The 16,014-nt window shown below is 39.1% G+C and overlaps 1 protein-coding gene across 4 annotated transcripts in view; it reads left to right on the forward strand.

Moving 5' to 3' along the window:
* The window catches only part of AMN1 (antagonist of mitotic exit network 1 homolog), a 27,062-nt gene continuing 11,048 nt past the window's right edge, over positions 1-16,014 (forward strand). Inside the window, exons 1-5 of one of the 4 annotated variants that reach the window (XM_056339711.1) lie at positions 402-475; positions 6,249-6,353; positions 7,049-7,181; positions 10,804-10,948; positions 13,168-13,385. In XM_056339711.1, the coding sequence (XP_056195686.1) occupies positions 7,104-7,181; positions 10,804-10,948; positions 13,168-13,385 (441 nt within the window). In that variant the 5' untranslated portion in view covers positions 402-475; positions 6,249-6,353; positions 7,049-7,103. Of the gene's footprint in view, positions 476-663; positions 1,928-6,248; positions 6,354-7,048; positions 7,182-10,803; positions 10,949-13,167; positions 13,386-16,014 lie in introns of those variants that run through there. The other 3 variants (XM_056339709.1, XM_056339708.1, XM_056339710.1) reach the window with 3 other exon arrangements.

Raw genomic sequence — 16,014 nt, forward strand, 5'->3', positions numbered from 1 at the left:
GGCATGCACGCTTGTGGTGGAGCGATCCCCCGTGCATCTGCGTGCAATAAACATACCTACTTTATAACTTTCGAGTTATAGAGTTTAATTCTGTACATCACCCCAGCCTCCCCAGGCTCCTCTGTACGTCGTCCGGGCTTGGGGAGAGACTCTGTCCTAAACACGAAGCACTGGAAGCGGGGAGAGACCACCCCTCTGCGCGAGGCGTGGGGTGCTCCACGGCATTTCTGCTCGCTTCACGAGGCGCCGCTGCCCCTTCCCGCCACAAGCCCCGGGCGGTCCCCGGGCGGGCCGGAGCAGGACTACACCTCCCGTCATGCCCGCCAGCCGCAGGGAGCCGCCGCCATTTCGGCACTGTCCCCCGGAGCCGTTCGGTCTGCCTGGCGCCGCGCTGCTCGGCCCTCGCCGCCGCCATGAGCCGCCTGAGCGGCGGTTGGGACGGCGCTGGCGAGGAAGTCCAGCTGCTCCTGGACCTGTGAGTGCCGCCCCCACACCCCCCTCCCTGTGCCGGCCGCCCCCTTTTCTCCCGGGAAGGCCCGTGGGCTCAAGGCCGGCGGCCGGGCCAGAACCAGCCCTCAGCGGGGCCGCGGCCTCGAGTGAGCGCAGCGCCGCCGGGGGGCAGCCCGCGGGGCCCGCCTGCGGGGGAGCACGGAGGAGGGGTTTGCCCAGGGGGACAGGGTTTGTCAGGCCTTGGGCGGGGTGGCAGGGCAGGTGGCAGGGTTTGGTAGTGGTGACAGGCTCGCTGACGGTGTTTGGCAGAGGTGACAGTTCGGGAGGAGTTACAGGGCAGGTGGCAGGGCTTGACTTTAGTAACGGGGTTTGGCAGGGAGATAACAGGACGATCCCTGAAAGATCTGGGTGTGGAGGGATGACTGGGGATTCCTGGCCCCAGTGAATCCACTAATGGTGTTTTGCTCTTGACTTTTTTCATTATATCAAATTCCTTTGTGTTCAGGAGGGACTTAGAGACAGCATAGGAACGAAATATTAAGCTGGACAGGTTAAGGAAAAATGGCTATCAAACAATAGTTAAAAATTTTATTCTTATTTTAAAGCACTGAAGATATGACTATAGTTGTCCTGGTGTAGCCAGTAAGTGTTTTATAGTTTCCTATAAAGCAGAATTAGCAGTGAAAACATTTATAATTCAAATGATTAATTGGTTAAACTGCAGACGAGTAATGTAGTCTGAGAATATCAACCAGCTTTTTGAAAACAGTGTGACTAATCTTAATAAGATTTTTTCTCAAGCTAAATTTAAAATTCTGTGTCAAGAGACAGTTAAATGTAACTGGAAGATTTGGCATAGCTCCCGCTGATTTCCAGGTGTTGGAGTATTTTCTGCAAATTTGAACTAAGTATTCCGTTGAGATTTGCAAGTCCCTATTCAAGCATGGCTGCATTAGCCACTAAGTATCTTCAAGATTAAAAAAAAATCTTAAATTTGTATTTAAGTTTTTAGATACAGCTGGGTTTACATACTATGGGTATGTGGTGGCAATCTGCCTCCTTCAGGATGAATTACCAGAAAAGTTAATTTACTCAGTGGCCAAAATGTAGGTATCATGTGATAAATATGTATTTAGCATGTAGCTGAAGTGTGTGCTCTTGGATGACAAAGGACCGCTTGACCGTTCACATGACTCAGTAGGCATCCATCACGGAAGAGGGCACAGTCACATCATAGGTGCATACATAGCTCCCCGAAAGGCTCAGAAAGTTCATCCTAGCCAAAGGTAGGGTGCTGGTTTGCACTGAGCTGCTGGTTCATTTGGCATCTCATTAGGGAAGGTGTCAATTCTCAAGGCTAGCCAACTGATGTATTGCGCAACGGACAGTGGAGGTAGAAAATGCAATAGCAATCTTATGTCCTTTCAGATGCCAAGGACCCCAGCTATTGCAGCATGAGACAAGCCCTCTCACATGGGTCAGTGTGGTGCGCAGATCCCATCCATGGCGAGGTTCACGCTTGCTGTTGTCTTTAGAGCTTTGATAAGGGTTTTTCTTTTTAGAAGTGAACACCTGTTCTTCATTTCTGCAGTCAAGTAAAGGAATGTTACATGTAGACATGCTATTTAATCTCAAGACAAATAATGTGGATAGTGTAGTCTACTTGTATGTATACTGAGTTGGAGCCATGTATAGGCTTCTTTGTTAGTCTGTCAGCCAAGTTTATCCAGCAGTTGCTGAGGTTCAGTGAAGGCGTACACATGTCCAGAGGAAGTGCATCCTTACACGTGTCCAGAGGAATGACTTGAAGGTCATCATGGTGTGTGCTCAGGTTGTGTAGTAGTCACTCATGCTGTTGTACAGGTCTCTGCAAGCAAGGCCTGAGGTTAAACTCTGCGTGGATTCTGCTTGAAATCACTGTCTTCTCATTACAATGTCTTCTGCAATGACCTGCTACAGGTGTCATTACTACTGTGCAAATTTTAGGGTGCTGCTGCACCCTGACCTCAGCCACTTGTTCTGGCAGTGTTATTTCTGTGACCTCACAGTTTTTGTCAAAGGAATTTTCATTCAGATCAAATGCCAAACAGCTTATACTACAGCTGTGAATTTCAGAGCCAGCATGAGGAAGGTGCAGTAAAAAGTGGTTGGGGAGACAAGGTGGGTGTGGAAATTGCCTTTTCAACTTGTATTTGGACCTTACATTTGATTAGTGTGTAATGACAGCTGGACTGCTAATAGAAATTACTTAAAAGGGTTTTGTCTTGCTAATAACACTTGTGGTTTTGCAAAGCTAGAATGGTACCCATACTTTTTTTGGTGCATGATTGATCTGGTAAAATTATTTTTAAGATCTGTATTACACTACGTGCTTATCTCGTGATTACCCTTAGATCCTAGATCTAGTAATTTCTCTTTACATGTACTGTAGCGCTTGATACCATGAACAGTTTCTACTTCTGATTGGTTACTAATCTCTTTTATACTACTTTATTAGTACTGCTGCAACTGCTTTCTATATTAGTGTAACAATATAATTGTTATACGAGTAAGACTAAGACTTGAAATGAATAATTACACAACTTTTTAACAGTTGTGTGTGATCTTAGTGTGTTGTTTCTTGTCTTATGCCAATCAGGTGATGGCCATCTATTTAATCCAGACTGCACTTTAAGCTTCTTACTTATGTTACCCCTTAGGCTTATTGTTTAACTAGCAGAACTTACAACAGAAACTAAAAACTGAAACAAATTGTTAGTGTGGCATAGTCCTTTTAATGAAGTCATTATTTTTAGGGTCTCCAAACCTAACAGAAAGTGCATTTATTAAGGTGTTTCTCCTGCTTGGTGGTGTTTGCCACCTGTTGGCCTTTGCCCCCTACCCTAAAAGAGAAATTAGCATGCCAGAGGTCACATGCACAAGAGCATCATATTGGAAATATTTAGAAACATCCTTTTTTTTTTTTTTTTTTTTCTTTCTAAAGTTATAGCTTATATTAGCTTCTGTTCCCTGAGGTTATTGTTTCCAAGATGAAAAATGACCAACTTCCACACGCACTCCTAGCTGATGCAGTTTTAAGGCCAGCATATTGAGGTACACCAAATTTGTAGTTGGTTTAGATAATTACGCTTGGTTGCAAACTGACAGTGTAGAAGTTGCAGGGCCTGCCAAATAGAGTGGATGCTTGGCAGCAACAGCATGTGCTGGAAAGGCAGAGGAGGCAGCTGTAGCTGTCATACTTTTAGGAGGGTGCTGTTACAGATCCCTCAGAGCCCTGGCAGGTGTTTTAAGTTGACTTGTTCATGGCCAGACATGAGCTTGGAACCAAGAGAGTTTTTACCATCAAAAATGAGAGTCTTAGAGCAACAGAAACGAAACATCAAATTTAAAGGTGTTTTAATTAAGATTGTCACTGCGTGATAAAGAAGCGTGCTGCACATGTCAGTCGTCACAAGAGTATGTACTTAGGTATTGCTTAGATTTGATTGTGCCATGTGTCATTAATAGATGGTTCCTGTGAAACAGATAGCATTAACAGGGAACCAACTTACTGCAGACTGATGCGTTACCTAACTTGTTAGCGTCTTGAAAAACTAAGGTCTTGCAAAGGCATTGGAACATTTGCAGATGTGCAGGGTACCATCTCTATGAATGAAAACTGAGGACAGAAGTAAAGCATCAGTTTCAAAACAGCTTCCTTTTATGGTCTTACTATGAACATAAATTATCCAACCCTGAAGAATGCAGGAAGGAAAATATTTTTTTATTTGCTTTTACACCTATTTTAGTATCTGTTCTTTTGGTTCATTCTTCTTCTGATGTGTCCCATGTCTAGCATCTGTTCTGCTATTCTATTTCACGTGACATAACTTAGTATAAGCTACACTTTGATGTAATTTATGAGTAAGTATTCTAACAAGTAGTCTAAAGATCTAATTTATCTTTGTGTGTTGGAAATACACACGTTTGTCCTGTCATAAGGCCCTAACTCTGTCATAAAGCTTAAGGTTAAAGATCATAGGCCTTTTCTATTCTGCACATCTCGATACACTTGGAACAAATGAGTATGCCATTGACACTTTGTAAACAGCTCTGAACTATAAGCAGCTGGTGTAACAAGTTTGATAAGGTGGAGCAGGGAAAAAGCAGTTGGGGGGTTTGCAAGAAGGATTTTTTTTTTTTTTTTTAAATCAGGTCATTACAAGAGTAAAGTGCATCTTGGTTTTTCCTGTCCATGAAAAATAGGATTCATGTAATTTAGACTGGGACTGAATTTGTCTGCCAGGTGAATGCATTCTAGTCTTGACTTACCATTTGTGGTTATTGCTGTGTGTATCTAGATCATGTGAAGGTGTAGATGCCAACTACAATAGAGAATGTTACTGGGCTGTAACAGTAGCTGCTGTGAGTTTACTGGTAGGGCAAGTTTATGGAAAAATGTTGATTCTACAAAAGCAAAATATTTTGTAGGAACCTAATGTTTTCCTTCAACATTTTGGATAGGATTTAAAAAGGAAAGTTGGCCTAGGGAATCTAATTCGAGCATCTATGATCAGTAGGTAGTAAACTCCCAAATCAAAGCAGTCCATCACTTAGATGGACACATTAGGTTTCTAAGCAAGAGGGAACAGTGAGGAGTTACCTCTCTTCCCCCATTTCATCTCCCTCCATTTCAGTTTTGCTGTAGTGTAATGCTTTTTAAACACGTGGTATTTCCTAGACAACAAAGTGTTACCTTTTCAGTTATCTCAGGATGTTGGTTAGCTTCGCTGTAGTTTATGTTCCTCATTTACCTAGGAACTTGGTTGTTTGATAATAAAATCTCCCTTCAGAGAGTTCCTTCCTTAAAGACTAGCAGTTCATCTTGTAACATATGAGAGTGTGGTGATTGCTCTGAAGGGCAGTACGCTCAGTACACTTAGAAGATATTCATAAACTTTTCCCAGAGTTGCCTCCAGTGTTTCTGTAAGCCTGTGATGGTAATTTAAAGTTGCAGAGGTTGGGAATTCACATTTTGTGTATCCTATGATACATTAAAGTGCCTTAGGAATCTTAAAAAAATAGGATTGCATGATTAGTGTCCCTCTACAGTACTCAGTATAGCATAAGTGAATACTCTTCTGTATATTTGACCTCAGAAAGCATTATTTCAAATGTTCTACCTGGGTTCTGATCCACTTATATGAATACTGATGTATTTGGTTTATTTTGCTTAAGTAAAGTTCTTAATGTTTTCTCCCAAAAAGCTGTGTTCCATCTGGGGTCTTTTAATGTATTCTGACTGAAATGATCCCTTTTTCTTGCATTCACACAGATAAAATTCTAGGATTTCAAATCCTGTCTTAAAGCATCACCCAGCATTCCCTGATTTTATTAGCTTATGAATATTTATTTCTACTTAGCCCTTCCTTTTCAGATAAATACTTAAGCCTTGTGTGTCTGTGAGATTTGTTTGCAATTTCTCATGCAGCAGTATCTTATGATGGAGACTTTGTGTAAGTCAAGTTTCAATATCTGGCCAAGGGAACAGGTTGCTTGGAACAAGGAAGCAATTTTGACCCAAATACAAAAAAGGTGCCTAAAGGAGAGTGTTTTGTGATGTATAGAAAATGCAGTACATGTTGGCATTAATTTCATTCAAAATCTCTAGCCTGGTGTGTGTGATAATCATGTTGTTTTCTTCAGTTTGATAAATCATTTTTACGAATAAACATTTGGAAGGAAGGAGGCCTAAAATACTGCTAGTAAAAAAAGAATGGCTGTGCTTACTGAGTCAAACCTATCTCTGATTGTCACAGGATTTCAGCCACCTGTGTGAGAACCTTTCTTCTTATCTCAGGGCAGCTTAATTTCTTGAAGAACCATTGCTGATGAGGGTTTTTTAATACCTTGTAAAAATCCAAGTAGGTTCACTTTCCCCTATGTATTACGTTTTCCATGTGTCCACTTGTTCTTTTATTTGCCTAATCTACTTTGTAGGACCATGAGCTTTTTGATTTGAGATTTCCTGGAGCCTACTAAGACAGAAGGATTTCTATGTCCAGTGACAATCCTCTGTGATCAGATTTAGTTAAAAAGATAGTTTCTAGTTAAAAGGGTTGAGCACAGGGTTACACAGCACAATTAATGTTAAAAATTAGTACTACAAACTAGGCAGTGAACAAAATACTACATCTGAAAATATCTCCTTAACGTTTTCAACTGAGGTGAAAGAGATGTCCCATCTCTGGAACCAGCTGTCCCAACTAAAGCTTTTACTGCTGACCAAGTGGAGGTTGAAGTGGTGAAAAGATTTTTTTTTTTTTTTTTAATGCTGTGAATGTGCTACCAGTAAATTTATTTTGTGAGCTGGGTTGGTGACTGCAGTGAATGAAGCTAATTTTTGCCTACAGTCGATTGGGAAACAGTTGCACAGAAGGATCAGCTGATTGACTCCAAAGGGCAACAACTGAATTGGTGGTAGCATGAAACAGCTGGAACTGATAAGGTTTGAAGACAGCATAGCTGGATGCAGAAGATGACATCTTACGGCTTGATTGTTCTAGTTCTATTATGTAATGCCCTTTTTTGACTGTACTGTAAATTTCTTTTATTTCAGGTGCCTTCAGTGTTTGACAAGGAACCTTTCCAGATATGCTGCAGATATTAAGTCAATGCCACCCAACATAAAGGATAAACTGATTAAATTAATGAGTAGGCAAGGGCAAATAACCGATTCAAATATTGGTGAGGTAAGAACCCATTCAAAACTTTACTGTATGTGATAGTTTTTCATCCTTGTGTACTGTTTACATGAGACAACAGGTAAATTCAGGCCCACTTACTCTGTTCATGTTTGTTTTCCTTAAACTTCATAATGTTAATAGTCCTATATTAGTAGTAATAGGATTATGTTTGTAGTAAATTTAAAATGTTGTCCCTTCAGTGATAATTGACTTCTGTGTAATCGGCTGGCACCTATTATCCCTCTTCAGTATCGGGAAACTGGACTATTGCTAACCAGTCTCTGTTCCTGAAGGCAGTATGTTTCAAGAAACTAGTGCATAATACAGTAATGAAAAGATTTCAGGGACTTGTACATTTCTGTGTGCACATAATCTCCTTATAATTTATTTAGATCTTGACTCTTCGCAATATGATGATGCTAGGGCTCGAAACTGATAGTTCAAATTCTCTCATTTGTCTTGCTCGCTTATGTGTGTCAGTGTTTCAAAATGGAACTAGTTAATGATTTTTCTTTAGCTGTAAATTCAGGGGCACATCTGTTTTGGTATCTATCTACTGTTATCTTGTTTTGCCACAAAGGGAGGCATGAGAATTGAGGAAGGCTAAAGGTTGACCTTGGGGAAACAGAAAATGAATGACTCCCTGTTCGTTCCTGCTTTGACCTGTAACTCCAAAGAGGCAAATAGTATCAGTTTCTCAGAGCGAGAATAGTGAAGCCAAGACTAGACGCAAAATCAGAATACTGTGGAAAACTTATGAAAAAAAAATTATCTTTAGTGTGCACCACATTTTGATTGTTCAAAACAATTCTTTGAGCAAAAATCAGTCTTGTTCACTTATCTTATTTTGGGAAATTTAAGTTGACAAAATTGGGTTTAGGCTATCTTTTCAGTAAGTCATCCTTTCCAAGAACCCTAAGAAATGTGTATAATTAAAACCATATGATTGTGTGTGTATAAATGCACAAAAGCTATCAGGGTATCTTTAGTCTGGAAATAAACTCTCTAGTTTAAGTTACAATCTTCTCCTGTGTCTCTGTAAAATCCAATCTGTCATTGTCTTCATTCAGCAGTTGATGAGTGCCTTCTCTTGGAGCCTGTTTTCCATCTGACACTGGGATATTCTGGTCTGGTTCTTTTTGTCATGTGTTTTTCCTTTCTCTGTTCCTGCAATTTCCTGCAATTCTATCTTTAGCTGTCATCACTTTGCTTGGGCATATTATACCTTAGTTTTCCTCGCTAACAGTTTCCAGGTTTATCTCACTTGGATTTGTAAAAAAAATGCTAGCCACCTTTTGGATTCTGAATTCATGCTGCTTCTCCATACCATTTTGCTTTTCAGCTTTCCTGTTCTTTCATTTTGCAGATATTCTTGTTGCTTGGCATAGCAAAAATGGCTTATGTTGTTTAGCTCCTCTTACTATTCTTAGCTCACATCACGTATAACCAAGCTATTCTACATTTGACACATTTATGACATCTTAATTAGTCTTCTATATGGATAAGGAATTTTTTTTCTTTGCTGTTGTTTCCATTCTGCCCTTTTCTTTCATAGTCCCCACAATCTTGTGCCTAGATCTATTCTCTTAGAATTTTCCAGGCTATGTTATCTCATTTGCTTTTATGCGTGTGCTTTCTTTGGTGGTGTTTAAGCATTTTGCTTAAATTTCTTCCAGTTTAAATTCTGTTAATCTGCACTTCGGTATAAACTTCTATTTAATCTCTTACTTCCCTGTTCATGCCCAGATTTGTGTTATCATACTTCCCCCCCGCCCCCCCCCCCCCCCCCCCCCCTTACTCTGCACTTTGCTTGGAGCTGTGTTCCATGACGTGCATGCTCAGCTCCTGTTTTCTACCTCACTTTTACCAAAAGCTCTGTAAAGCCATTCAGCATGTGTCCACAGGATATAAATCCATACTTTAATCTCCTGTACTCTGCATCCAAACAATCCTTACTTTATCTAAAATTCCATCTTCTTTGAGACAGATTAGATTTTAGTATATGCATTCAGTGATTATGAGTCTGTGAATAATAATAGAAAGCAAATCTCCAAGTAATACCTGACTGTGTGAAGAACCATGAGCTAGGGACACTTAATCTAGCTACTGCAAATAGGCAGTATTCTGATAGTATTATTGCTTCTCATCTAGACTTCCTTACATCTAATTGTTCTTTCTTTCATAAGGTTTCTCATGTGGCTTCAAAACCAGCAGTTTGCTCACTTTTTGTGTCCTAGGCAGTTTGGAATTGTGAAAGAAAGCCTACAGTCAGGGAAATAATCTTGAGTAAATGTTGGTGATCACTTTGGCCATCTCAGGGTTTGGCTGTTCTAGTTCCTTAGATATGAATTCAGAAATATGAGTGAAATAAGAGCTGCATGTTATCTTGTGAAAACTACTCATAAATGTATTATGGGATATGTTGGTGGTTTTGTGGCATAAAAAGACTGAGGCTTTTAGTGTTTGGGGAGGAAAAGCTGTCAAAGCTGTCTGAGGTCTGCCACTCATTTTGCAGAAAGGTTGCAGTTACAATCCACTAGAAGCATTTGCTTTTTTTTCAGAAGGCTTATTTGCCTTTATTTGTCAGTAAGGATTTTAGCACCTTAACATATTTGCCGAGCAGAAAAACAGTATTCCTTGTAATATTGTTATTGTAACTGTTAGAATGGTGAACCTGAGAAAAGAATAGGCCTGTAACAGGCCTGTCATCTATGCGCTGTTATCTTTGCTTGTGTGTGGAAATTTACCATATGCTTTTATCCTTGTGAGTTAAGGAAGGAAATTACAAGCTGAAGGGAATAATATAAGGTAATGTGAAAACCTGATCTAATGTTTGCCTATTGGTCTGAAGGACAGCTCAGCAAAGGTATAGATTGTTTGCTCAAGAGGGCTATAAGCAGTATTTTTTTTAAAGTAGTGAGAATCCTTGAAAACTTAATTTGAGGTAAGCTATATGGCTATTGTTACCAGAATCTGAAGACTTCCATTGCTTTGGGTCTGAATTTCATAAATGTTCTCTTGGGGAAGATTTCACAAAAACTCCAACCTATGGTCTTGTGGGAGTGAAAGAGCCTATTTAATGAGGATTTGGTAACTCCTCATGTATGATAATGAGTTCGCTTGTTTATGAGAAAAAAAGAGTGTGTGCAGGTGAGAAAAATACCCTGGGGCAAAATATCTTTCAAATATTACCCTTATCTGTTCAGTGGATTGAAGTGTTGATCACAGTAATTTTTTTTATACTCAGATTTCTGCCATCAAAGTTGTGCTGGTAAGTTTGAGAGTATTATCTGTGCTAAACTTATCTGTGCTGGCAGAAGCACTAGTGTTAGCAACTGTATTATCCATCAGTATTTCCACTGTTTAAATAATAGTGTTCATGTGCTCCTACCCTAGATGTGATCACAGAAACTGAATGTTCATGCTGTAGATTAGCTGTTGCAGCAAATATACCATATGTTCTTCAGAGTTTCTAGTTCCTAGGACTGATAACCACATCTAGTGAATGTTTTTTTCAAATACTTATTTGATATCTATGTGATATCTAACGTTACAAGTATTTTAGAAAAAAATATGCATGTTTTATAATACAGCAGAGTTTGACTGAAATGGTAGGTTTTTGTTACAGGTGTTGCACCCTGCTGTAGAGTCTTTAGACCTCCGAGACTGTGATATTTCAGATAATGCATTATTGCAACTTTATAAGTGCAAGCAACTGAAAAGAATCAACTTAAATTCTTGCAAAGAAAACAGATTGGGAATCACTTCAGAAGGTACGTTATCTGTGCACAGATAACTGGGATCTTATTTCTGTTTTATTTTTCTTGTCAGATTGGAGTAAATTGCAAAAAATATCTGGGGTAAATATTGTTTTAAAAAGTCCCCAATGCTACACCAATACTAATTAAAAGTCACTTCAGTGGTGTAATTTACAGGCCTAGAGCACTGATTATCTTATGAAAGAGAGCTATCAGGTTACTCTTATCTACGTTTCTGGCAAACCTATGCTACATTTGATCATATTTTCCACTTCATCTTAATTATTCCTTCCTCAAAATTTGTTTCAGAGCCTTACCAGTAATACTGGTTAAAGTTTCAGGCTTGTGATTTCCTAAATTACATTTTCCCCCATTTTTAATTAAATATGTTTGTTTATTTAATAAGCTTGTAGCATCTTCTCTGACTTAAAAGACTTGACTTGCTTTAGGACTTTAGGATTTCATGTGTTACTTTTAACATCCAGTTTCAAGTTGTATCAGGAGCTGTTAGTTTAAAAGAATTAAGCTTGCTGAGTTTTATTTCCTACAAGTTTTTTTTTTTTTTGTCCTTTGATTACACTTACTCCTTTGCTTCATCATTAACTCATCCTTATTGAAAATTGAGGCAAAACATTAATTTAGTATTGACCTAATGTATATTGACTTTAGATCACTCTTGGTTTGTATTTTCTTACCACTGTGTAGTGAGACATTTACCTTTTTACTTAAGTAATAGGTTAAACTTTTAAAAATTTATTTTACTTATTTTCAATGTCACCTCATTGTTATACTTTTTGACCCCGAAGATACAGTTTGCAATAGTCTTCCCTCCATGCTTTCATCTGTCCACTGATTCCTAGTACGATTCTAAGGTACTAGCTAAGTCTAGAGCTCATTGTGTACTTCTCATCTATTTAGACAGAGATTCCCAACTACCTTGCAACTAAAACTGGGAAGTCCAGGTCTTCATGGGCAGGTTCCTAGTCCATGCAACTTTACTAACTTTCCTACTTATAAATAGCCATTTTTGAACTGAGAATCAGTTATGGAGTATTTAATTTAAGCTGGAACAGTTCTTTACTACTCATCACAATTACATACAGAAAAGAAGATACAAACCCACCCCATTTTAAAGCGTTGTTACCTTTTACTGATTCAGTAACTGGTGGGGGTTTTTTGGTTGGTTGGTTTTTTGGGAGGGGAGGGTGTTGGTAGTGTTTTGGTTTTTTGTTGGGTTTTTGGTGGGTGTTTTGGTTTGTTGTTTTTTTTTTAAGAAACCTGCTGGCTACCATATGCAGAAATATCTGAGCCAACATTTACTCTGTAGGCTGCATGTGGAATGTTGAGTGTCTTTTAATAAACAGTATCCAGTAGTACCTCTCTGTCAAATTCAACTGCCGCTACTGTTCGTTTTATCATTCTTTGCAAAGTGGTTCTGACCCAAGCAAGTATGTGTTTTATCCATGTTTCTTTGAAGTTCTTGCATAGTAATGTACCTTAATGACATTCAGCTTGTTATATCTATCCAGAAGTGATGTTATTTTCTGTACCACTATAATCATCATGTTTCCATTATCCTTGAAATAAATTCCTTTTGTGAATTGCATTTGTAGTTCATGTGCTTTTATTTTATTGACTACTATCTAACATTTCTGGGCAAATATTCTGGTTATTACTAACTGTCAGGGTTCTGAGGGCACCAACAGACCCTAATGGCCGTACCTGGTCTCACCTGCCCACGCCCACCTGTACCAGCTACCCATGGACCTTCACTGCTGGCCTGAGCATAGGTGTCCCTGGTTCCTGTCCTACTTCTGAGCTATTGTTTTGATTTCTTGAATTGACCTTGAACATGACCTCTTACCTTGCATTTTGCCTGATATTCACAGCACCATCAGTGGGTCCTAGTGCTATCATTAGTCTGCTTTCAAGCCACTGACGTTTTTTTTCATGCACTCACTGAGGTGGTACCTTTTGTATGTAATACCCCTCTGCAGTATAGAAGGGGATTCAGCATTCAGAAATCCTTGCCAACTCTAGCACTGTTCATTGTAATTTTCTTTTTGTCATCCTTGAATTAAAAGAAACCAACCACAAAATTATTTCCTTGTACAGAGTCTTGGTGACATGGTATGAGATGGAAGTTGAACAGTCAATGACAGCATATTGGATTCAGCATGGTGGTTATGTTAAAAAATGAATAGTTCTTTAAATTGCTCTGGTTTTTTTGACAGGTGTCATAGCGTTGGCCTTATCCTGTCCTTACTTGCGTGAAGCGTCTTTTAAAAGGTGCTGTGATATAACTGACAGTGGAGTACTTGCTCTTGCGCTCAACTGCAAGTTCCTACAAATAGTGAACTTGGGCAGCTGTTCAGGCATCATGGATGCATCTCTGCAGGCACTAGGAGAAAACTGCAAATTTCTTCACAGTGTGGACTTTTCATCTACTCAGGTAACTCTGGTAGCAATTGGCTAATTGACTTTTGTTTGTTTATTTTTTAAATTTGTCGTGATTGAGAGGGGATCTTTTTAGCTCTACTCTTGACAAGATTTAGAACCACAGTTCATTTCCAAGGTCTTCCTGTAAAGGAAAAGGAAAGATAATATTTTGTATCTTGGTAACCAGAAGAACACATATCTTGGTATTACAGCATATATTGTGGGCCAAAGATAAACTGTTAGTAGAATGTACCTAATACTGGAGATTTTCTTTTTGGTGTCTTTATTTAGAGCAATCATTTATTTCAAGTTGTAAAGTCCAAAATATTTACTTTAAAGTAAGTAGAATCTTGGACAGATTATTGTCTGCTTTCAGTTAGGACAAACTGACCTGAGTAATAATAATATAGGATGTCAAACAATATGAGCCCCTAGCAGAAGTAAACACTCCATAATTAGTTCTAGTTGAAGAGTGACTGTGCTTTCTGAATGGCTTGTCAGAGTTAAGTTATGAAGGCATCATGGAAAGAATGACATTTAAAATGTCAGAAAGGGCAGGTAGGATTTAACAACAGTTAGTATTTAGCATGAGAAGGGGGAGATCAGCTGCAACAGCGATACTGTAACATACTTCATAATTACAGTAAGATAATGAAGTGAGGGAAGGGATTTTTTGCAGTCGGTGTAGCCTGCAGTTGACTGTGATGGTGAGTGATTATGTTGAATGAGTCAAGCACAGAGCATTCATAGAGAAGTGTCAGATCTGGAAAACATGTAGCAGGTTCTTATTTTAAATGCTATTTTCTTTCAGTTTTTCCAGAAGTAGGGCATCAAAAGTAATTTTAATCTTTTTCTTGGTAATTTTTATTATTATCATTTAACTCTCATTGCTTCAAACTTCATTACTTTTTTGTTCCTTTGCCTCTCTCTTTCTTCATAGGAAATAGCTATGTTTTCCTGTATATGTTTTAAATGGGATTAAAACTTCTTCAGTAACTAAATGTTTCTACTTTTTTTTTTTTATTCCTTTCTGATAATTGTATGGTGGTAATACACTAGAATTCTGAATTTAATTTGCCTAAAAATAAAGGGAAACTAGATATAAATGAAATAAGTTTAAGATGAAGCATAGAAGCTAAGGATGGCTCGTGCCTGTACAGATTGGAAGGCCTAACCATATTCTTGTGTTTGAGAGCCAGAATATGTAGTAAAAATATTAAGTGGAACTGGCAAAGCTGTGTGAAAGAGAAGAATAGTGAGAACACTGGAAGTAAGTGAACAGGCAGAAGAGCACAGCTCACTTGCAGGAACAAGGAAGCATACGTGAGATAGACTACAAAGGGACCCAAATGCCTCAAGGCTGATGTAGTAATTTTAAAAATAGGTTCATCCAGTGACTGCAGAGATGAAGTACGATAAGCAGGAGGTATAGAAGTGGTACAGAATAAGAAGAAATGGGGCAGGTGAGACAAGAGAAGGATTGAACCAAGAAGGATCTGTAGCTCTGTGTCCCCTGTACGCACACAGAATGTGAGTGGAAGCTTGACCTGAAGAACTCTGCTATACTGGCCCAGGACCACTTAGGAAATCTGTTTATGTTTACTTATCAGAATGCTTATATTACCATTCTAAGGAGGTAGGTTTCATACATAAATCCTGTACTTACTGCTCTACTTCTAGTGTGCTCTAAATCCCAGCAGTGTTAACAGGTAGAAACACAGGAGTCCAAATTCCTGCACCAATAAACAATACATTTTTCTTTTTTAATGTTCATTGACTCAATGTATGGCAAATAATTGTGTGAAGAATCTTGCCAGACTGTAACAGTTTTCTGTGTAGGATGTTGTATTGCCAATTGACAGGGTCAATAGATGGCACACAGACACCAATAAAGAAAATAACCTTCATTTACTGTTTGTTTTAAATTAATAGAGAAAATAAGGCAATATGCACATACAAAAGGATTAGCTCACAATACCCTGATTCAAGCGATAAAACAGATAAGCAAGGTAGTGCACCTAATCATTACTGTGTAAGGTTAGCTATAGTGACTAAGAAAGATACATCACCAATCGCCCTAATACGCTACCGTCACCCAGATCTGCAGTCACTGGGGAGCCCCTGTTGCAGTGAGGATTTGGCAGGCCTGTCCCAGCAATTGGGAAGTCCTGTGCAGGGCATCCCCTTGTAGGTGAGGTCTCCAAAGCCACTGCAAGAAGGTTCAAGTTTCATACTGTTGAATAAACAAGCTCACATAATTACAAATTACAAATGCAGAAACATCTGGTTTCACTCTCCTCTCCAATCCCACCAAAGCCTGGCCAGGGCTTCAGGGAGGAACCAAGCGAGTTTCTTTAATCTACTTGATTTTAACCACCAGTTTCCAAACAAGGCCATGTGTCTGGTTTCAAGGCCTCGACCACCTGCCTCTAAGCAAGGAAGGATGCACTCTGTCTTTGCTAATGATTATATTTTATCTGAGCTACATCTTTTGCTAATGATTATACATACTTAACTAATGATCATGCATATTCCGTTAATGATTGGATACTATAGGTATATAATGCTTGGTTGGTGGGTTCATCTGGAGGTCAACTTTGTCTCAGGGCCTGTTGCTCGGGCCTCGGTACTTCAGATGTGGG

The sequence above is a fragment of the Falco biarmicus genome, chromosome 5, assembly GCF_023638135.1.
Source record: "Falco biarmicus isolate bFalBia1 chromosome 5, bFalBia1.pri, whole genome shotgun sequence".
NCBI classification, from domain to species: domain Eukaryota; kingdom Metazoa; phylum Chordata; class Aves; order Falconiformes; family Falconidae; genus Falco; species Falco biarmicus.